The sequence below is a fragment of the Aotus nancymaae genome, unplaced genomic scaffold, assembly GCF_030222135.1.
Source record: "Aotus nancymaae isolate 86718 unplaced genomic scaffold, 86718_ANA_hifiasm-v0.15.2.pri h1tg000059l, whole genome shotgun sequence".
NCBI lineage: Eukaryota > Metazoa > Chordata > Mammalia > Primates > Aotidae > Aotus > Aotus nancymaae.
Genome location: NW_026988473.1, coordinates 28354688 through 28378237, shown reverse-complemented (window position 1 = coordinate 28378237; position 23550 = coordinate 28354688). Strand labels below are relative to the sequence as shown.

The window sequence follows — 23550 nt, the reverse complement described above, 5'->3', positions numbered from 1 at the left end:
AATTCCATACTACTCATTTTACCTTGCTTAGTGAAAACAGAAACATCTTCTGTTTAACCAACTTGAGTGTATCATTTGTACAAAATTAAGTAGGATTTTTTGGTAAAGATAATTAATGATGTATGTGCTGAATAATATTTCATTGTATAGACATAGCACATTTTGTTTATCCAAACTCTTGATGGACATTTGGGTTGTTTTCACTTTTTGGTTATTGCAAATAATGCTGCTATGGACATTTGCATGTAAGACTTTGTATGAACATGTTTCCTGGGTAGATATCTGGGAGTGGAATTGTTGCAAATTTATGTTTAACATTTTGAGGAATTGCCCAGTTTCTCTCTCCTAAAGTGGCTGTACCATTTTTATATTGCTATCAGAAGTATATGGGTCAGGCGTGGTGGCTCATGCCCGTAATCCTAGCACTTTGGGAGTCCAAGGCCAGCAGATCACGTGAGGTCAGAAGTTCAAGACTGACCTGGCCAACAAAGCAAAACCTCATCTCTACTAAAAATACAAAAATTAGCTAGGCGGCGTGGTGGCACACACCTATAGTCTCAGCTACCAGGGAGGCTGAGGCAGGGGAATCACTTGAACCCAGGAGGCAGAGGTTAAAGTGAGCTGAGATGGTGCCACTGTACTCCAGCCTGGGCAGCAGAGCAAGACTCTGTCTCAAAAAACAAAAAGAAATATATGGATGCTCCAATTTCCCCATGTCTGTTCTACACTTGTGATTGTCTTTTTCATTATTGCTCATTCATTTCTTGAAAAGTTTACCATATTTGACTCATCTGTCTCTTCTACCACTATTTTCTGCAAAATTGGGTTCAAGGAAGGGAAGTATCCTTTATCAATAACAGCTTTATCCATTTGATATTTTCACTGATTTTTTTAAAACTAAAAGACAGTGTGATATTATGCAGCAGTTGATAGCCAAGTTCATTATACTCTAGATATTTTTTTTTCTTGAGACAGAGTTTCTTGTTGCCCAGGCTAGAGTGCAGTGGCACAATCTTGGCTCACTGCAACCTCTGCCTGCTGGGTTCAAGAGATTCTCTTGTGTCAGCCTCCCAAGTAGCTGGGACTACAGGTGCACACCATTATGCCTGGCTAATTTTTTTGTATTTTTACTAGAGACAGGGTTTTATCACGTTGGTCAGGCTGGTCTCAAACTCCTGACCTCAGGTGATCCACCTGCCTCAGCCTCCCAAAGTTCTGGGATTACAGGTGTGAGCCACTGCTCCTGGCCTAAATTCTAGATCATTTAACATTTATTTTAAAAGCAATTTCTCATGAAACTTGGAGCTGCTTGGGTAGTCATGTGTATATGGGGGATGAGGTGTGGTCATGACATTATAAGGTGTATTTTGATTTTATAATTCCCTTGGTGTTGATTTTAGTTTGGAAACTAAGATAAGTTGTGGAGCAGGTAGCTACATTTAAAAAAATGTAATTTAGACACTCCCATGCTTAAAAATCCGTTGGTGGGCTGGGCGCGGTGGCTCACGCCTGTAATCCCAGCACTTTGGGAGGCCGAGCAGGTGAATCACGAGGTCAAGAGATCGAGACCATCCTGGTCAACATGGTGAAACCCCGTCTCTACTAAAAATACAAAAAATTAGCTGGGCATGGTGGCGTGTGCCTGTAATCCCAGCTACTCAGGAGGCTGAGGCAGGAGAATTGCCTGAACCCAGGAGGCGGAGGTTGCGGTGAGCCGAGGTCGCGCCATTGCACTCCAGCCTGGGTAGCAAGAGCGAAACTCCGTCTCAAAAAAAAAAAAAAAAAAAAAAAAAATCCATTGGTTCTCCATTGCAGTTGAAATGAAATCCAGTCTCATTGTGCCCAGGAGGCTTTCCATGTCCAACTCTTAACTACTACCCTTCCACGGATATCCTACTGCTCACTCTCTTCCTTTAGCACACTCACAATATGTTGGTCTTCTTTTAGCTTCTTTGTGTTCCAGACTCTTGCCACTTTAGGTCTTTTCCTAACTGTTCTTTCTTTTCCTTTGGTTTGGAGCAGGGCTTGCTTAAGATCCCTTATTCTGGGAGGCATTTGCTGATCACTGTGTCCTCCTTCTCCCATAATCTCTATATTTAGATTTTGTCCTTCTTTATTCATTTGAGAGAGTTCATAATTATTTTATTAGTTGGTTTCCTTTTATCACTCTGTCTCACAACTAAACTGCAAGTTCTTCGAAGACTTATCCTGTCTTGTCTTGTGTCCCCAGTGCCTTACTCATTGCTTAGTACATAACATCTAATGTTTGTTGGATAAATAAATTAATTGTCCCTGCTCTGCTATATTTTTGTTTTATTCTGTTTTGTAAAATTGGCTAGACACTTGTATGCTGTTTAATTTCCCATAGTTACATAGGTTATGATGGCAGGAAATTTGTTATGTGTATGCTTTTCACTCATACCTTTTGTATGCATATATTCAGTAAAGACATATAGACCTAAGTTGAAAATTTCTCTTGAAAATAATTGAAATGGATGTTAGAAATGTTCTGCAGCTACACTGCCAATATAAGAGAATTTTTAAACAAAAGCTTTAAGATCAAAGCTAAATAGAGTAAAAATCAAAATGGACATTTTAGATCTAGGCGATAAATTATTTACAATCACTTTATTCTTTCTGTTCCCTGCCTTTTCCTACCTCCTTCATGCCATTTTTATAACTACTTTCTTGTTCCATTTGGCTTTTTCTGTTTTAGTCCTAGCCTTCTGGTCCACAGAACTTTCCAGCCCAAGGGGTTGTGGGATGAGATAGTATAATGTAATACTTGTATAGGTAATGTATATGTAGTATGTATGTTATAGCTATGCTTCATTTATTACTGTTTCCTCAAACAGTTTCTCTAGCTGTCTAATCTTACTGCAGCAGTTAGTCCTTCTTTCTTGAAACTTATTCCTTTGATTTTTGGAGACATTCCTATTTTTTTCTCTCAAGTTTTTAGTTAAACTTTCTCATTTTCCCTTGTGGTTTCCCCTTCCTCTAACTGTTGCTTAAATCTGCATCTCAGGTAATTGATTTTATGACATGGACACAGAGAGAGGAACAAGTTATCACATGGACACAGAGAGGAACAACACACACCAGGGCCTGTTGGTAGGTGGAGGGCAAGGGGAGGGAACTTAGAGAACGGGTCAGTAGGTGCAGCAAACCACCATGGCATATGTATACCTATGTAATAAACCTGTATGTTCTGCACATGTATCCTATGTTTTTAGAAATAAAAAAGTTGAAAAGTATCAAGTTATGAATGATTACTCATTGTCTTTAAATAAGATAGAGTTGATCCCTATGATATGATTTGTCTTTGTGTCCCCACCCAAATCTCATCTCAAATGGTAATCCCCATGTGTTAGGGAGGGACCTGGTGGGAGGTGGTTGGCTCATGGGGGCAGGGTTCCCCATGCTGTTCTCATAGTAGTGAGAGAGTTCTAATGGTTTAAAAGTGGCAGTTTCCCCTGTGCTTGCTCTTTCTCTACTGCTGCCTTGTAAAGACATGCTTCCCCTTCCTCTTCTGCCATGATTGTAAGTTCCCTGAGGCCTCTTCAGCCATGCTGAGAGGGCCAGCAACACATGGAAGCCACCAATGATTGGGCTTGAGTCAATTAAACTTCTTTCTTTTACAAATTACCCAGTCTCAGGTCATTCTTTATAGCAGTATGAAAATGCACTAATATAGACAACTGATACTGGGAGTAGGGCAGTGCTATAAAGATAACTTGAAAATGTGGAAGTGACTTTGGAACTGGGTAATGGGCAGACATTGGAACAGTTTGGAGGGCTCAGAAGAAGACAGGAAGATGTGGGAAAGTTTGGAACTTCCTAGAGATTTGTTGAATGCTTTTGACCAAAATGCAGATAGTGATATGGACAATAAGTCCAGGCTGAGGTGGTCTCAGATGGAGATGAGGAACTTATTGGGAACTGGAGCAAAGGTCACTAATGCTATACTTTAGCAAAGAGACTGGCAGCATTTTGGCCTGTCCTAGAGATCTGTAGAACTTTTAAATTGAGAGAAATGATTTAGGGTATCTGTCAGAAGAAATTTCTAAGCAGCAAAACATTTAAGATGTGACCTGGCTGATCCTGTAAGTGTTCAGTCATTGCATTCACAAAGAGATTTTCTGAAATTGGAACTTTTATTTAAAAGGGAAACAGAGCATAACGTTTGGAAAATTTGCAGCCTATGTGGTAGAAAAGAAAAACTCATTTTCTAGGGAGAAATTCAACCCAGCTACACAAATTTGTATGAGTAATGAGGTGGTGAATGTTAATAGCCAAGACAATGAGGGAAATGTCTCCAGGGCATTTCAGAGATCTTCACAGAGCCCTTCCGATCACAAGCCTGGAGGCCTAGGAGGGAAAAATGGTTTCATAGGACCTGTCTGCTGCTCTATGCAGCCTCAGGACAAGGCACTCTGTGTCCCAGCTGATCCAGCTCCAGCCATGGCTAAAAGAAGCCAGGGTACAGCTCGGGTCATTGCTGCAGAGGGTGCAAGCCCAAGCATTGGTAGCTTCCACGTGTTGTTGGGCATGCAGGTGTGCAGAAGACAAGAGTTACGTTTGGGAACCTCCACCTAGATTTCAGAGGGTGTATGGAAATGCCTGGCTGTCCAGGAAGAAGTCTGTTGCAGGGGCAGAACCCTCATGGTGAGAAACTCTGCTAGGGTAGTGAAGAAGAGAAATGTAGGGTTGGAGCCCCAACACAGACTTCCCACTGGGACACTGTGAAAAGAGGGCCACAGTCCTCTAGACCCCAGAAAGGTAGATCCACTGAAAGCTTGCAACACACACTTGGAAAAGCCACAGACACTCCACGCCAACCCATGAAAGCTGCAGTGGCTATACCCTGCAGAGCCACAGGGGTGAAGCTGCCCAAGGCTGTGGGAGCCTCCCCACCCCTTGCATCATTGTGCCCTGGATGTGAGACATAGAGACACAGGAAATGAAATTTTGGAGCTTTAAAATTTAATGACTGGGTTTCAGACCTGCATGGGGGCCCTGGCACCTTTGTTTTGGTGCATTTCTCTTATTTGGAATGGAAGCATTTACCCAATGCCTGTACCCCCATTGTATCTTGGAAGCAACTAACTTGCTTTGATTTTATAGGCTCATAGGTGGAAGGGACTTAACCTTGTCTCAGATGAGACTTTGGACTTGGACTTTTGAGTTAATGCTGCAATGAGTTAAGACTTTGGGGGACTGTTGGGAAGGCATGATTGGTTTTGAAATGTGAAAAGGACATGAGGTTTGGGAGGGGCGAGGGACCCTCCCAAGTGATATGGTTTGACTCTGTGTCCCCACCCAAATCTCATCTCAAATTGCAATCCCCACATGTCAAGGGAGATCTCAGGAAAGGTGACTGGCTCATAGCGGTGGTTTCCACCATGCTGTCCTCTCTCCTGCCACCTTGTGAAGACATGCCTTGCTTCCCCTTCACCTTCTGCCATGATTGTAAGTTTCCTGAGGCCTCTCCAGCCATGCCGAACTGTGAGTCAATTAAACTTCTTTTCTTTGTAAATTACCTAGTTGCAGTTCATTCTTTATAGCAATGTGAAAATGGACTAATACATCCTATAATAGTATTATTAGTCATATATTTCTGTGATATCTTAAGTGGAAGAGAGAAGAGTGGTACTTCAGTTGAGTTGCAGGAATTTTGAGTTCCAGATAAACAACATTGAGAAATGGGAATTCGTATTATTGGTCATATGTGTAAAGCAGTGTCCCTATAACCTCTCCTCAGCCCACTTCTCATGTGAGTTGCTCTTGGACATTTTCTTTCACTTCCACGACTTTAAAAAACACTCATTTTGTAATGATCCCCAATTTTTTATTTCCAGCTCACATTTCTTTTCTGAGTCCTAAGTAGGAATATTCATTAGCCTGTTTTTTATTATTTCTCACAATATGTCTCTTGAACACTTCAAGCTCAGTGCTTTCAAAATTGAAACTGTCTGCATTTGTTCAGCCTTGTGGGTGTCTCAGTATCATTCATGATTTCTCTGTCTTCCCCACAAGTCTTCTCAATTGTATTTTTAAAGAATTCTTAAGTATCTAGCTATTGCCACTGTTTTGTCCTCATGAGTTCTTACCTGGATTTCTGCCATAGAATCTTGGCCTTCTGTCTTTAATTAAGGTTTCCTCTGTTCCACACAATATTTATCAGATTATCTAAGATAGTGATTCTCTTGAACTTTTCAGAGTAAACTTGTAGGGTCCTATGTCACATGTCAGAACTACTCATCAAATAATTTCTGAAAGGGAGATCTGGATGTATATAGTTTGAAAAAAACTAACCAGGTGATGCTGATGAGGACACCTGATTACAAACCATTCTTTAGACCAGGTTGGGTGGCCCACACCTGTAATCCCTGCACATTAGGAGGCAGAGATGGAAGAATTGCTTGAGCCCAGGAGTTCAAGATTAGCCTGGGCAACATAGGGATACCTTGTCTCTATAAAAAGATATTTTAAAAACTGGCCAGGCATGGTGTCGCATGTCTGTGATTCCAGCTACTGAGGAGGCTGATGGGGGAGGATTGCTTGAGCCTGGAAGGTCGTGCCTAGAGTGAGCTATGATCACACCACTGCACTCTAGCCTGGGCAACAGAGCAAGACCCTGTCTCAAAAAAGTATAGATTTAACTCTAACTAAAATTCTTGAGAGGCTGTTGATTCCCTTGAAGATAAAATGTGAGATCCTTATTTGGTATATAATATTCCATAGTTTGGTTCCTGTCTACTTCATATTCCTATTCTCCAATATAACCATGCTGAATTATTACATACAGTTCTAATGTGCCATCTTGGGGATATTTCTAGGTCTTTGTATATGGAATTTTATCTTCTTGGAACCTTCTTTTCTTTTTTCCTTCTTTGGATAATTTCTCCTTTTCAATACTCAGTTGTCATGTCCTAGAGGAAGTCTTCCCAGATTGTATACATTTATTTACTTGTGTTGTTTTGTTTCTCTAGTCCCTAGCATGACACTTGGTAGTCAGTAAATGTCAGTTGTATAAATGCAGACCTTACCTTTAGGTGCAACAATAACAGCATTGATTCAGCATTCATTATGTGCCAAGTGCTGAACTGTGCTAGTTGCTGCTGACCGTTTGTGCTTTATTGTTTACTCCCACAACAACCTGATGAAGGTAGGTGTTACTATTACCCATATTTTACTATTGAGGAAATGGAGACTTGGTTCAGTCTAACTAATTGTCTATGTGGCTAGCCTGTAAGTCACAGACTTTATATAGAACTGTATTTGAATTCTGTAGCCTGTTTGCAGAGCCTGTGCCCTTGTACAGCTGTTATACAGTTGTTTCAAAGTTCCCTAGTTTATTTTTTCAAATTCATGATAAATAATTCTTAATAAGAGCTGATTATTCTTAGGCTACATGTTTTTGCTTTTAAATTATCAAACTGTGGATTAGCTAAAACAAAATAAAGATTTAAAAATATTTGGCATTTAGTTATGAATGGGATAGGTAAATGCTAGAGTTCCACGCAGATCGTTAATTCAGTGGACTTAGCGTTTATTTCTGTTCAGATTTTATACCAAAGAATACTGTGTGCTAAATGAAATAAAAATGTTCATCTTAACTGAGAATATTAGAACTACAAAGAACATTAGGCTTTATAAGTAGGAAAACGAGTATTCTACAAGATTATGTACTTTGGTCAAAGTCTTGTAGCATTTATTTGCAGAATCAGGACTGGAATTTGTGGCTCCTAACTTCAAATCCAGAGTGTTTATTTTTCTCAACTATGAAAAGTTGATGTATCTAAAACAATATTTTCAAAGCTTAAAGAGAATTCTATTTTTATCATATTCTAGGTATTAGTGGCCAAATTATTTAACACAAAAAGAACAAAGTGATATGACTACTTAAGGCAAAATCATTTATTCAGTGCTTAAGTAACCTATTACTTGTGTGCAAGTACTGGCTTGTTTTTCTCAGATTTAACATATTTCATGAAACTTTTGCTAATTGATTTTTAAACCTGAAATGTGTTTTATTTCTTAAGTATCATAGACATAAAAGTAGGCTATCCAAAGTGTAGGTTTATATGTTATTAATATCTGGATATAAATCATAAGAGCATAGTCTCAATAATATATTTAAAAGCATTTTATCTTACAATCTTATACCATCTTCACTGCATGAGTGGACATTTTAGATGATTTTTTGCCTCAGCTATATCTGCTTTAGAAATTAATTTTATTTGTTATAGTGAAGTTGATTAAAAAATGGTCACACTTAAACAGTGCAGGTGGTAACTAAATAGCTAATCTTTGTTGGTTTGTTTTAAATTTTTTTGTTTTTGTTTTGTTTTGCTTTTGAGATAGTCTTGCTCTTTTGCCCAAGCTGAAATGCAGTGGCCTGATCATGGCTCACTGCAGCCTTGACCTGCTGGGCTCAAGCGATCCTCCTACCTTAGCCCCCTGAGTAGCTGGGACCACAGGTGCCACTATGCCCAGCTAATTATTTTTTGTAGAGATGGGCTCTCACTATGTTGCCCAGGCTGATCTTGAATTCCTGGCCTCAAACAATCCTCCAGCCTTGGCCTCCCAAAGTGCTGGGGTTATAGGTGTGAGCCACTGCACCTGGCTGTTTTGTTTCTTTGAGAAAATTATTAGTGGCTAAAAGAAGATACTTCCCTTTCCAAAATTCTAATCCTCCTTGTCCTCAGTTTCATACCTTACTCATGAGTGTGTGGGGAGGAGATGGAAGATTTGTTTTATGCTAGGCTGGGAACATGAAGATTGAGATTTGGTTCATTTGTCTCTAGGATTTAGCTGAGGTAATACTTGGAGTATGTAGGCTGATGGTAAAAGTTTCCTATTTCTTTCCCTACCACACCTATCCAGGGTTTGGGGATTGAGAAGGGCTATGCTGGGCCACAGTAGGTCCTATCTTATGTAAATGTACATATATTAAAAGAAGAGTCTATACTGCTCCAAACGTAGGAATTAGAAATCAAGACCATGTTTTGAGGCATGCTTTTCCCATTTAGGATTATAAAAAAGAAATTCTGGCTTTCATTTAAAAAATAAACAATCTCAACAGACCAGTGACTATCAGATTATCAGGGTTAATACCTTCTGAAATTGATTTTAAAACCATAAAGTATACAGGGTTTTTAGAAACATTATTATATGGTATATGGAGATGGGCCAACCATAAGAGATTGAATACATGCATGTCAGCAAGGCTTATCTAGAAACCACCTTCATGTTTGATAGTGTTATGCAGTTCATGAAAAATTACCAATCATCACTAAGGTTGGATGAATATGATTTTGTTTTTTTTGCGATGGAGTTTTGCTCTTGTTGCCCAGGCTGGAGTGCAGTGGCGCGATCTCGTCTCACCACAACCTTCGCTTTCTAGGTTCAAGCAATTCTCCTGCCTCAGCCTCCTGAGTAGCTGGGATTACAGGCATGTACCATCATGCCTGGCTAATTTTGTATTTTTAGGAGAGATGGGGTTTCTCCATGTTGGTCAGGCTGGTCTCGAACTCCTGACCTCAAGCGATCTGCCCACCTTGGCCTCCCTCCCAAAGTGCTGGGATTACAGGCATGAGCCACCATGTCCAGCTGTCTCACTTCTTTATTTATTTATTTAAGATATAAAGGATATAATATGTAGCAACTTGCTTTTTTCCCTTAACACTATATTATGACCCTCTTTCCATGCTAACTAAATTATGTCATGAGAGAACTTGAACTTCTGTTAAAAACAGGGAAAGGCCTTTTATTATAAAAGAGAATAGCTTTAACAGCACAGGTGAGGTGAAATTTAAGCAGAGATCTAAAGGGAAATAAGGAAGTGAACCAGCCTTGTGAGTTTGAGGGATGAGGCAAGAAACCTATGTGGCTGAAGTAAAAAATAGGAGCTAAAGTCAGAGGTATAAGGGAGCAGCAGCAACTAGATCATGCAGTGCCTTGAGAACTTTATAAGAAGTTGTGGCTTTTACTTGTGAGGTGGGAAGCCACTGGAAAGTTTTTCATGATTTGACTTTACCTTTTTCAGAGAACAACTCAGGCTGAGGAAGAGGGGAAGGAGGGGCAAAAGCAGAGGCAAGGAAACCAGTTAGTTATGGTAATTCCTTGCCTGTTCAAAAAGTGATTGGAGTTAGCAAAGATTTATAAGGAACACCCTCTTCCCCCTGAAAACCCCTGGTATTTATAAGTTAGATCAATAATTATTCTAACTCTTTAGAAAGTTGTGTTTAGATTTAGCACGGCTTATATTTTTTAAAATTGTAGACTAAGTTTTTGAGAACTGTTTCAGATTTACAGAAAAATCAGGAACATAGTATAGAGTTCCCATACACCCCCTCACCTAGTTTTCTGTATTATTACCATCTTACATTGGTATGGGACATTTGTTACACTTAATGAACCAATATTAATACATTATTATTAACTAAAGCCTATGGTTTATTCAGATTTCCATAGATTTACTTAATGTCTTTTTCTGTCTCCTCTTGTCTGTGACAGTTTCTCCAACTTAGTTTGTTCTTTTTGTTGTTGGATTTTTTGTTTGTTTGTTTTTGTTTTTCTTTAAGAGACAGAGTCTTGTGCTGCCATCCAGGCTAGAGTTCATTGGCATGATCACCCATGAACTCCTGAGCCGAAATGTGTATCTGGGACTACAGGCAAGCACCACCATGCCTGGCAAATTTTTTAAAGTTTTTTAGAGACTAAGTATTATTTATGTTGCTCAGTCTAGTATCAAGCAATCCTCCTGCCTTAGCCTCCTTTTACTTGGCTTTTGATGACCTTCACAATTTTCAGAAGTACTGGACAAGTATTTTGTAGGATGCCCCTCTTTTGGAATTTGCCTAATATTTTTTCTTTTTGTGATTAGACTGGTGTTATCAGTTTTGAGGAGGGAGACCACAGGGGTAAAGTGTCACTTTCATCACATCATATCAGTGGTACATAACGATCAACATGATTTATCACTACTGATATAGGCCTTTATCACCTGTTTGATACTTACTTGTCAGGTTTCTACATTGTAAAGTTACTTTTTTTTCCCCCTCTTTCAATACTATACTCTTTGGAAAGGCGTCATTGTGTGCAGTCCACACCTGAGTGGGGAGTTATGGTCTCCCTCCCTCAGGGTAGAGAATCTACAAAAATTATTGGGAATTCTTCAAGGGAGATTTGTCTCTTCCTCTCTACTTATTTAATCATTCAATTATCAGTATGGACCCATGGATATATATTTTATACATTGGGTTACAATCCAGTACTATTTTGTTGCTCAAAATGTTCCTGCTTTGGTCATTGGGAACTCTTTCAATTAGCTTATGTGTTCCTTTGACATAAAAGTCATTTCTCTATTTTTTTCCCTCCCTCCCTGCCCCCTTTCTTTTTAGCACTTTCTTACTTTCTGGTACTACTAGATGCTCCAGACTCATCTTGTAATTTCCTGCCCCAGTACTAGAATCAGCCATTTCTCCAAGGAACCTTGGTTCCTTTTTCTTGGAGAATGGTATGAGAAACCAATCTGGATACTAGGTATGTTTTCTGCTGCTGGAGTATCATTGCTTCTGGGCTGTGTCAGCCAGAGTAAGGAAATACACGTGTAGCCTGTTTTAATATAGAGAATGATTGCTATGATAATTTGAAAATCATATACAATCATAAGAGTATTTTGAAAATAATGGGCATTGGGTTTTTGTATTAAGGGATTTCACATTATAATTTAAGTGAGTAGCAAAAGAATTAAGCTGGACTCCTACCTCACACCATATAAAATAATTAATTTGAAATGGATCAACAGTCCTAAATGTAAAAGCTAAAACTAAAAAACTCTTAGAGAAAACGTGGACATAATTCTTCATGACCTTGGATTATGAGTTATTTCTTAGATAAGCTATCAAAAGCATGAGTGATAGAGGAAAAAATAAATTGGACTTCAAAATTAAAACTTTTTGTGCTGTACATGATACCATCAGAAAGTGAAAAGTAACCAATGAATGGAAAACAGTGTTAAAAATCATAGATTTATGAAGGACTTGTACCCAGCATATTTAAAGAACTCTTATACTTTAATAATAAAAAGATAGATAACCCAGTTAAAATATGAGCAAAGCATGTGAACAGACACTTGTCCAAAGAAGATGCGAGTGGTCAGTAAGCACATGCAAAGATGCTCTACATTACTAGTCATCAAGAGGTAAATGCAAATCAGAACCACTCCACACCTATTAGGATGTCTATTATAGATAATGAGAAATACAGATAATAAATATTGGTGAGGATGTTGAGAAATTATAACTTATACGTTGGTGGTGGAAATGTAAAATGGTACAGCTACTTTGGAAAACAGTTTGGCCATTTCTCAAAATAGTAAACATGGAGTTGTCATTTGACTCAGCAATTTCACTCCTGGGTATATATACCCAAGAGAAATTAAAATATACATCTACACAAAAACTTGTATATGCATAGTCATAGTATTGTCATAATAAGTAGAAGCAACCTAAATGTTCATTAGCTGATGAAGGGATAAACAAAATGTGGTATATCTATACAACGGAATATTCAGCCCTAAAAAGGAATTAGGTACTGATATATCCATGTTGTAACAGGGGTGAACCTTGAAAACATACTTAGTGAAAGAAGCTAGTCATAAAAGGCCACATGTAGTACGATTCTGTTTTTATGAACTGTTTTGAATAGGCAAATCCATGGAGACAGAAGGTAGATCAGTGATTGTCAGGGGTTGAGGAGAGGAGGGAAATGGGACCAGTTGCTCATGGATACACGTTTATTTGGGGTGTGATTAAAATATTCTAAAATTAGATTCTGATAGTTGTAGAAGTTTGAATATTCTAAAAACCACTCATTAGCATACTTTAAAAGGGTGACCTTTATGGTATGAGAATTGTATTCCAAATTTGTTATTTTTACAAAAACATTTAGAACATAATAGTAAAAGATACTTAGGGATAAATTTAACAAAATACATGTAAGAATTATACACCAAACACTACAAAAGATTGTTGAGATAAAGAACAGAAACAGATAGCTATACCATATTCGTGGCTTAAAAGATTCAGTACTTTTAAGATGGTAATTTCTCCCAAATTGATGTTTAGATTCAATACAGTTTTTTTGTTGTTGTAGAAATCGACAAGCTAACTCATATGTAGGTGAAAATACTTAGCACAGCAAAACAATTTTGAAAAAGAACAAATTTGGGAGATTTGCATTACTGAATTGAAGACACTAGAAATACACTTGTATAAAAATATAATTATTTGTAGATCAATTTATATGAACAGATATTGGTAAATGTAACACTATGGTCAAGAAATAGAACCCCAAATATATGGTTTATTGATTAACTCTAAATGGATTATAGCCCTAAATGGAAAAGTTGATACTATAAAACTTCCAGAAGAAAACACAACAGAAAATCTTTAAGATCTTAAATTAGGCAAAGATTTCTTAGGTACAACACCAAAAGTACAATAGATAAATTAAAAACTGATCAAAATTTAGAACTTTTGCCCTTCCAAAGATACGGTTATGAAATGAAAGTCACTGGGTGGGAGAAAATATTTGCAAAACCTCTGGCCAAGAACTTGCTCCAGAATATATAAGCAACTCTCAAAACTCAATAATAGAAAACAACTCAATAAAAATGGGCAAAAGATTTCAGTAGATACTTTTACTAAAGATTTCTACATGGCAGATGGTGAGATATTGCACGTCAATTAGAATGGCTATTTAAAAAAAAAAAAACTTACAAACTAACAATACCCAAGGCCCACATGGAGGCAGGATCACTAGTCATACATTATTGGAGGGAATGTAAAATGTTACAGCCACTCTGGGAAACATGCAGTTTATCAGAGTTAAACATCTGCTACTGTATAACTCAGCCATCTTCCTGTAAAGCTTACGTTCACACAAAAACTTATGCACATGTGTATAGCAGCTATAGTCATGATTACCCCAAATGTCTCTCAACTGGTAAGAAGGTTTAAAAAAACAAACCAACCTGTGGTATATCCATGCAGTGGAATACTGCTCAGCAATAAAAAGGAATGAATCACTGATAGAAATAACAACACAGATGAATCTCAGAGGTGTTACACTAAGTAAAAAGCCAGATACAAAGACTACATATTAAATGATTCAATTTATATGGCAATTTGGAAAAGGCAAAATCACAGAGGCAGAAAATAGATCTGGGGTCTTGATGGTAGGATGGGTTCACTACAGAGAGGCAGGGGGAATCTTGTGGTGATGAAGATGTTCTCTCCCTTGATTTTGGTGGTGTTTATGCAGGTATCAAAACACGCACTAGAGGGCCGGGCATGGTGGCTCATGCCTGTAATCCCAGCACTTTGGGAGGCCAAGGTGGGCAGATCACTGGAGGTCAGGAGTTCAAGACCAGCCTGGCCAACATGGAGAAACCCCATCTCTCCTAAAAATACAAAAAAGGTTAGCTGAGCGCAGTGGCACTCAGAATTACAGGAATTACAGGAGAATTGCTTGTACCTAGCAGGCGGAGGTTATGGTGAGCTGAGATTGCCACCACTACATTACAGCTTGGGTGACAGAGTGAGACTCCATCTCAAAAAAAAAGACTGGGTGCAGTGGCTCACGCCTGTAATCCCAGCATTTTGGGAGGCCGAGGCGGGCAGATCACGAGGTTAGGAGTTCAAGACCATCCTGGACAACGTGGTGAAACCCTGTCTCTACTAAAATACTAAAAATTAGCTGGATGTGGTGGTGCAAGCCTGTAGTCCCAGCTACTTGGGAGGCTGAGGCAGGAGAATCACTTGAACCCAGGAGGTGGAGATTGCAGTAAGCCAAGATCATGCCACTGCACTCTAGCCTGAGTGACAAAGTGAGACTCTGTCTCAAAAAAAAAAAAGGCACTAGAAAAGGTGAATTCTGGCCAATTGCAGTGCCTCATACCTGTAATCCTAGCACTTTGGAAGGCCGAGGCAGGCAGATCATGAGGTCAAGAATTAGAGACCAGCCTAGCCAATATGGTGAAACCCCGTCTCTACTAAAAACAACAAAATTAGCCGGGCGTGGTGACGCACACCTGTCGTCCTAGCTACTCAGGAGGCAGAAGCAGAAGAATTGCTTGAACCCGGGAGGCAGAGGTTGCAGTGAGCCAAGATTATGCCACTGCACTCCAGTCTGGGCGACAGAGCAAGACTCCGTCTCAATTTAAAAAAAAAAGGAAAAAAACAAACAATTAAAAAAAAGGAAAAAAGAAAAGGTGAATTCTACCTGTGCAAATTATACCTAATTTTTAAAAAGCAAAAATATTTAAAATTTGAACCTTGGACTTTACCTCACACCATACACGCAGACACATCTCCAAATTAGTCATAGACCTAAACATAAAAGCAAAAACATTAAAACTTATAAAACAAAACACAGTATATTAATGAAAACACAGTATATTAGTGACTTTGGGTTGGTGAAGATTTCTTAGGACACCAAAAGCACTAACTATAAAACAAGAAATACTGATAATTCACAATGAGCAAAATTAAAACCTCATTATTTAAAGACACCGGAGGCTGGATGTAGTGGCTCACACCTGTAATCCCAGCACTTTGGGAGGCCAAGGTGGGCAGATTGCTTGCTTGAGTCCAGGAGTTCCAGACCAGCCTGGGCAACATGGACAAACCTTGTCTCTACAAAAAGTTCACCAGTGTTGGCGGCACATGTCTATAGTCCCAGCTACTTAAGAGGCTGAGGTGAGAGAATCACCTGAACCTGGGAAGTTGAGGCTACAGTGAGCCGTGATCATGCCACTGCACTCCAGGTTGGGCGACCGGAGTGAGATCTTGTCTCAAAAAAAAAAAAAAAGGAATAAATAAAGACACCGGAAAATGGAAGAGAATGAAAAGGCAAGCCAATAGACTGGGAGAAAATACTACCAATACACATATTTGACAATGAATGTAGATCCAGGTTATGTAAAGAAGGGAAACAATCAGGTTTGGTTTTTTTTTTTTTTGAGACAGAGTTTCGCTCTTGTTACCCAGGCTAGAGTGCAATGGTGCGATCTCGCCTCACTGCAACCTCCGCCTCCTGGGTTCAGGCAATTCTCCTGCCTCAGCCTCCTGAGTAGCTGGGATTACAGGCACGCACCACCATGCCCAGCTAATTTTTTGTATCTTTAGTAGAGACAAGGTTTCACCATGTTGACCAGGATGGTCTTGATCTCTTGACCTCGTGATCCACCCGCCTTGGCCTCCCAAAGTGCTGGGATTACAGGCTTGAGCCACCGCGCCTGGCCAGGTTTGGTTTTTATTTTCAACTTTTATTTTAGATTCAGGGGTACATGTGCAGGTTTGTTACCTGGGTATACTGCATGATGCTGAAGTTTGGAATACAAAAGATCCTGTCACCTGGGTACTAAGCATAGTACCTGATGGTTCATTTTCCAGTCCTTATCCCCCTTCTTCCCTCCTGCAGTAGCCCCAGTTTTTTTTTTTTTTTTTTTGGTTTTTGTTTCTGTTTTTGTTTTGCCATCTTTATGTCCAAGTACCCAGTGTTTAGCTTCCACTTATTAGTGAGAACGTGGTATTTGGTTTTCTGTTCCTGCATTAATTTGCAGCCTCCAGCAGCATCCATGTTGCTGCAAAGGACATGATTTTGTGTTTATTTAATGGTTGTGTGGTATTCTAAGATGTTTGTGTACCACATTTTCTTTATCCAGTCAACTGTGGTGGGCATGATTCTATGTCTTTGCTATTGTGAATAATGCTGCAATGAACATGCAAGTAAATGTCTTTTTGGTAGAATGACTTGTTTCCTTTTGGATATATACCCAGTAATGAAATTGATAACAACCTAGATCTTTTTTTTAAAAAACAAGAGTCTCTCTTTGTTGCCCAGGCTGGAGTACAGTGTGGCATGATCTCAGCTCACTACAACCTCTGCCTCCTGGGTTCAAGTGATTCTCCTGCTTCACCCTCCCAAGTAGCTGGGATTACATGCTTGTGCCAACACGCCCGGCTAATTTTTTATATTTTCAGTAGAGACAGAGTTTTACCTTGTTAGCCAGTATGGTCTCAATCTCCTGAGCTCGTGATCCACCTGCTTCGGCCTTCCAAAGTGCTGGGATTATAGGTGTGAGCCACTGTGCCTGGCCTGACAACCTAGATCTTTTAAAAGGGCTAAAGATTTGAATAAACTTCACAAGAGAAGCTAAAAGAATAGCCTTACGAGCATAGAGAAAGATGCACCTCCTCATATGTTATCAAAGAAATGCATATTAAGCCCCAATGGGACTCCACTGAACCCACCTAGAACGGCTAAAATTAAGAAGACTGAAAAGATCAAGTATTGACAAAGATATAAAACTGCTGGAATGTTGATACAGTGCTGATTTTTAAATTTTTTTAGAGACAGAGTCTCACTCTGTCACCCAGGCTGGAGTGCAATGGTGCAATCTCAGTTCACTGCAACCTCTGCCCCCTGGGTTCAAGCAATTCTTATGCCTCAGCCTCCAGAGTAGCTGGAATTACAGGCCTGTGCCACCACGCCCAGCTAATTTTTGTATTTTTAGTAGAGGCAGGGTTTTGCCATGTTGGCCAGGCTGGTCTTGAACTTCTGACATCAAGTGATCCTCCCGCCTCAGCCTCCCAAAGTTCTTGGATTACAGGCATGAGCCACCACACCTGGCTGGCTACGTTGCTGATGTTAATAAGGATACACTACCTTAACCACTTCAAGCTCAGGATCATCAGTAATGAGACAGACTGACATTGTGTGCCTCCTCATGTGATACAATAAGTAGCATACAGCCAGGTATGGTGGCTTATGCCTGTAGTTCCAGCTACTCTGGAGGCTGAGGCAGGATGATTGCTTTAGCTCAGAAGTTGGAGATACAATGAGCTATGATCCTGCTGCTGCACTGCAGCCTGGGTGACAGAGACTCTGTCTCTTAAAAAAAAAAAAAAGACAAATCTAGAATTTGGGATATCTTATGATTTAGCTGTCCTGGATTCTTCAAAAAGTCAAGGAATTTGAGATTAGGGGTTGGGTGAAGGCACTGATATTAAGTTAGAGATATAACCAAATGAAATTATTGAATTTTGATTGGATCCCAGTTAAAAAGAGCTTAAAACTTTTAGACATTTGGCAACAATTGGGAAAACCAGAATATGACCTATATATTACATGGTTATTGAACTAATGCTAAATGTGTTTAAGTCTAATAATAATATCTAGTTATATAAGAATGTCCTTATTCCTATGAGATGCAACTGATGATATCTCCAAGTTATTTTCAAGATTTTAGCAAAAAAAGAAAAGTGGGTATGTGTGTATAGAAAAAAATAAATGATGTTACAAAATCTTAATAGTTGTTAAATCTTAAGGGACAGGTATATGGGTGTTCATTGTACTTTTGTTTTTTTCCTATGGTTTTAAAATATTCAAAATAAAAACATGGCCTTTCCTTTCCAGGGAGATGTGGGGAAAATCTTGTTTTGGACTACTCTCCAAATGTTTGAGCTTGAAATTTTCTCAATGAGTTATTGAGAAATAATATTAATTATTTTATTTGAATTATCTGTTATTCCATAGGATATTAGAATTAGAAAGGTTGTGGAGGTTATTTCATCTGGTCCTTTTTCTTTTTCTTTTTTTTTTTTTGTTGAGACAGAGTCTCATTCTGTCGCTAGGCTGGAGTGCAGTCGTGCGATCTTGGCTCACTGCAACCTCCGCCTGCTGGGTTCGAGCAATTCTCCTGCCTCAGCCTCCTGAGTAGCTGGGATTACAGGCAGCTGATTTTTGTATTTTTAGTAGCGATGGAGTTTCACCATCTTGGCCAGGCTGGTCTTGAACTCCTGACCTTGTGATCCATCCGCCTTGGCCTCCCAAAGTGCTGGAATTACAGGCGTGCGCCACTGCACCCGGCCTCATCCTTTTTTTATACAGATGAAAGTAGTCCAACAATAATTGAGTCACTTATTTAAATTACACTGTAAGCCAGAAGTAGAGCCTGGACAATGAATTCAGCTCTGTGTTGTCCAGGATATTGCTTTTTCTGCTGTACCACGTTCCCTCTCCCAGTAAAAAGACTCTTGCTTGAGTTAGAGTTGAATTAAGGAAAATAGTGTGTATTCTTTTTCTTCCTAATGCATCTTAAATATATTTTCTCCATTGTGACAGTATTGTCGGACTGTGTTTGATCCACTGATCTATAGGTCAGGAGGTTGGTCAAAGGTTTCTACTACTTTTATAGTTGTTCTTCTAGAAGTTTTTTATCACATGGTTTGGACTGTGTATTTTGGTCACACTGATTTTCAATGTTCTCTAGTTTAAGCTATGAAGAAGGACATCCCTCACACTCTGAAACAAATCTCCTTCAGAGACAGAGTTTTGCAGCCTCTCACCAGCTTCCTGGATATGCTCCCACACCTCAACCTACTGGTAACAGTTCTCTTGTGAAATACATTACGAATCTGGGTACATTTAGTGAATAAGAAGAAAAACCAATTTTCATGTGTTGGGTTCTGAATGTGTAGGACATAATCATGTCATGGGAAATGTTAAAATGAAAATGAGAGTAAAAGCTTTGGTTTGGTTTTGTTTTGTTTTTGAGATGGAGTCTCGCTCTGTTGCCGAGGCTGGAGTGCAGTGGAATGATCTCAGCTCACTGCAACTTCTGCCACTTGGGTTCAAGTGATTCTCCTGCTTCAGCCTCCTGAGTAGCTGGGACTATAGGCGCCCTACCACACCTGGCTAATTTTTGTATTTTTTGATAGAGACAGGGTTCACCATATTGGTCAGGCTGGTCTCGAATTCCTGACCTTGTGATCCACCCACCTCAGCCTCTCCAAGTGCTGGGATTACAGGCATGAGCCACTGCGCCCAGCCAAAGCTTTGATTTTTACCAACAGGGAATATTTATATAATTAATGAATTAAAAGATCTTGTTTCATGCATCTTTGGAGATTTTAAATTATAAACATGCTTGGTTAAATTGTGTTTACTATTTCAAAATAAAGCCATTTAGGATTGTAGAATGTTTTGGCCTCAATTTTCAGAAATTTTAGAGTCAGAAATATAATTTTATATAAGTAATATATATATATATATATTTTTTTACTTTGGGATATATTTTATCTTCAAATGTAGGTCTTTCTGGAATATTTGATACTAGTGTGAACAGTGCCAGCAGTAACACTAAAGAGTCTTCAGTGATGAATTTTCTGTCTACTGCTGAATCTCGAACTGCTCAGGCTGCTGCTTCAGGAACTACTCTTTTACCACAATTCAGGGCTCCATCCTGGCAGACAGGTGATTCTTTGTTTTAAAATTTTTAAGTCCTATAAAAATACTGATGAAAAATATACATTTGGTAGCCTTATCATTGTGGCTGGGAGTTTTGTTACTTATTGATTTTCCACTGAATTTCAAGACCTGGAATATTTCAAAATTTTAAGGTGGTTAAAATTCAAGAATTCGTTACTGGCGGAAATTTAGTTTTAGCATTCTGATGAAAACTAATAAGTTGACATTGAGGGATAGATAATGATTAAAGAAAGTCTGATATAAAGCTTATATCTGGCAATTTAATTACTTGTCTATTTGAAAGAAGCAAATATTAAAATTTATTTTAGTGACTTCAGAGTGTGTAGGTGGTATAGTAAAAAAAAATCTTGGGACTCATTTCATTGTTAGTGTTATATAAAGTTATCCTGAATTGGATAGATTAAATCACTAATAAGAGCCATTACAAGTTGATATTATAATGTGCCCATTTTCCAGCAACAATTACAAGGTCTATAATGTACTTTTCTATTTCATTGTTATTTTACTTTTCAACCATTTCTCATAAAAAAAATTATCTATGTATATTTCTATTTTTTTGTAGTATGACAGGAATTTTTGTTTAGAGTTTTGTTTTAAAGAAGAAATGTCATAGTGTATTTGAGGATATATTTTTAAGGAAGAGCTATAGGAAGTAGTATTTTAACATTCTGATGTAAATTTCACTAATAGAATTTTCTCATTATGCCTTAGCAACATTTTTTTTTTCTGCTTCTAAGGGGATAATAATAAAACAAAAAAAATCTTTTAATATTTCTGTAAAGTGTTTTTACCCTTGTATAGTTTTTTGTGAATTTTTATGTTTCAGTTTTTTTTGGGGGGTTTGTTTTTTGAGACAGAGTCTCACTCTGTTGCCCAAGCTGAAGTACAGTGGCACAATCTTGGCTCACTGCAACCTCTGCATCCCGGGTTCAAGTGATTCTTGTGTCCCAACCTCCTGAGTAGCTGGGATTACAAGTGTGCGCCACCATGCCTGGCTAATCTTTACGTTTTTAGTAGAGACAGCGTTCCACCATGTTGGCCAGGCTGGTCTCAAACTCCTGACTTCATGTGATCTGCCTGCCTTGGCCTCTCAAAAGTGCCCAGCCTAGGTTTCAATTTTTAACAATTCATTTTTGCAATTTGTATCTGGTCCCATAATTGAATTGCATTCAGAAGGGCTTGGAATCTCAGGTTAGTGAGGTAGAAGGTTTTTTATTTTTATTTTTTCTCAGTGCATGAGTGATTTTACTATCATTTGGCCACTTAAAATAAATTCGGTGGATTTTTGAGCACATTAAACTGGACCTAAACTATGAATGGGAAATAAAAATGAAATTGAGACAAGAACATACACAACATATAAATACACCATTAGTCGGAAGAAGGTGTTAGTGTATTATGATAAGAAACATCTTCTGTTGGCATGTTTGAGATTACAGTATGAGCATTAGATGCATTTCAAAGTATCTTCTGTGGTTATACTGTGGTGAATTTGCTAGCCTCTGTGACTCTCTTCTACATTAATCTAATAAATCATGCAGAAGTAAGTCAAGTGAGAAAGATCCTTTATCATTGTATTGGATAGAAGAATTTCAAGAAATAGAAGCTCGTTACTACCACTTTAAGCCTCAGATAGTCTCTGTCCTTTCTAACTAGCCTCTTCCTCATTCTAGGCGTAACTGTGATAGTGTCCATCACCATGTAATTACAGTTGGTTCTTTAGATATGATTTGATATATGTGATATAAAACATGTTCTTTCCTTAGAATGACCATTAAAACTGAATCCATTATTTGTAACCTTACATTTAGTTAAATGTCAATTCTTTATTACTGTCTACTACTTATGTTTCGCCACCCCCCCCCAACCCCAACACACAAAAGAACAATAGGATATCTCTGGTAAAGAGCAGTAGAGTCAATTGATTAGAGTTTCATGAATACCACTTGACCCTCCGCAAATCACATCACCAGTCAACCCCAGTTTCCTAATTGCTAGAGCAAAGGAGTTGAACTATATTATCTCAAAAGTCTATTCTAGTTCATATCAGTGTATTACTTCAAACATTTCTAAGTATTATTTATTCTTTCAAGTGCCACTAGATATTTTCTATCTTTGTAGCAGTAATTCTTTTTGGATATTTAATGGAAAGTAGGAAAATGTTTTTCAAAGAGCCAGAGAATCATTTTCCCCATTTTTCCAAAAATGAAAAAATAAAATTTAATGGAGGTTCACCATAAAACATTTAAACAGTTAAAAGGTATATAAGGTGGAAAGTGATAGTTCTTAACTTTTTAGAGAGTAACTAATAGTTTGTTACTTATTTTTATTGGATATCCTTCTATGTCAAAATATATATATCCACCTTAATTAATGTTTGTGGCAATAGTATTATTATGATATGCCATAATTATTTGATCCCTTGTTTATGGACATTTTTATTGTTTCTAGTTACTGTAAACAATAACTATAATGAATATCTGGTACAAATATTTCTGTATGCACTTATTTCTATAGAATAAATTTCTGTAGAACTTTCAGATCACAAGGGTATACCCATTTTTGCTTTTGCTGTATGTGGCTAAAATGCTGTCCTGAAATGTTAACAGTCCCTTTCTGACAGTACTTTATTAATTTCTGATTAACTTTTCATGATAAACATGCATCTGTTGTTATCGGGAAGCTGTTCATAGGAAGTCAAAACTTGAAATGCGAAAGATTTTTAAAGTAAATATATTTTGGTAAAAGAAACTGCAGTTCACTGTTTTTTTAGATTTATTTATCATGTTAGATATAGGCAAGTTAGTGTTTTTTTTTTTTCTATTTTAATGTTATGTACATTTTAGTTTGTCCATTGGTATTTTGTATTGGGACTTTGGTATAATTACTACAGATATGTACATTTTTACTGGGTTCTTCATTTTCCTATGACCTTATCAAACTATATATAAATTCACTTATATAACAATTACAGATATGAGTTGCTGATGCCTTTGTAACTTCATTTTTACTCTAAGGAAGCTAGCTAATCCAGGCATGGTGGCTTGTACCTGTGATCCCAGCACTTCGGGAGACTGAGGTAGGAGGATCACTTGAGCCCAGGAGTTCAAGATAGCCTGAGCAACATTGCAAGACCCCATCTCTACAAAAATTTAAAAATTAGCCAGGTGTATGTGAGGGCATGCACCAGCTACTTGGGACACT

The 23550-nt window shown here is 38.2% G+C and overlaps 1 protein-coding gene across 2 annotated transcripts in view; it reads left to right on the top strand.

Moving 5' to 3' along the window:
- QSER1 (glutamine and serine rich 1) overlaps nt 1-23550 on the top strand; it is an 83227-nt gene that overhangs the window by 17311 nt on the left and 42366 nt on the right. For both annotated transcript variants that reach the window (XM_064365048.1, XM_064365047.1), the window contains exons 2-3: nt 19349-19461; nt 20170-20331. In XM_064365048.1, coding sequence (XP_064221118.1) covers nt 19349-19461; nt 20170-20331 — 275 coding nt within the window. The remainder of the gene's footprint in view (nt 1-19348; nt 19462-20169; nt 20332-23550) is intronic.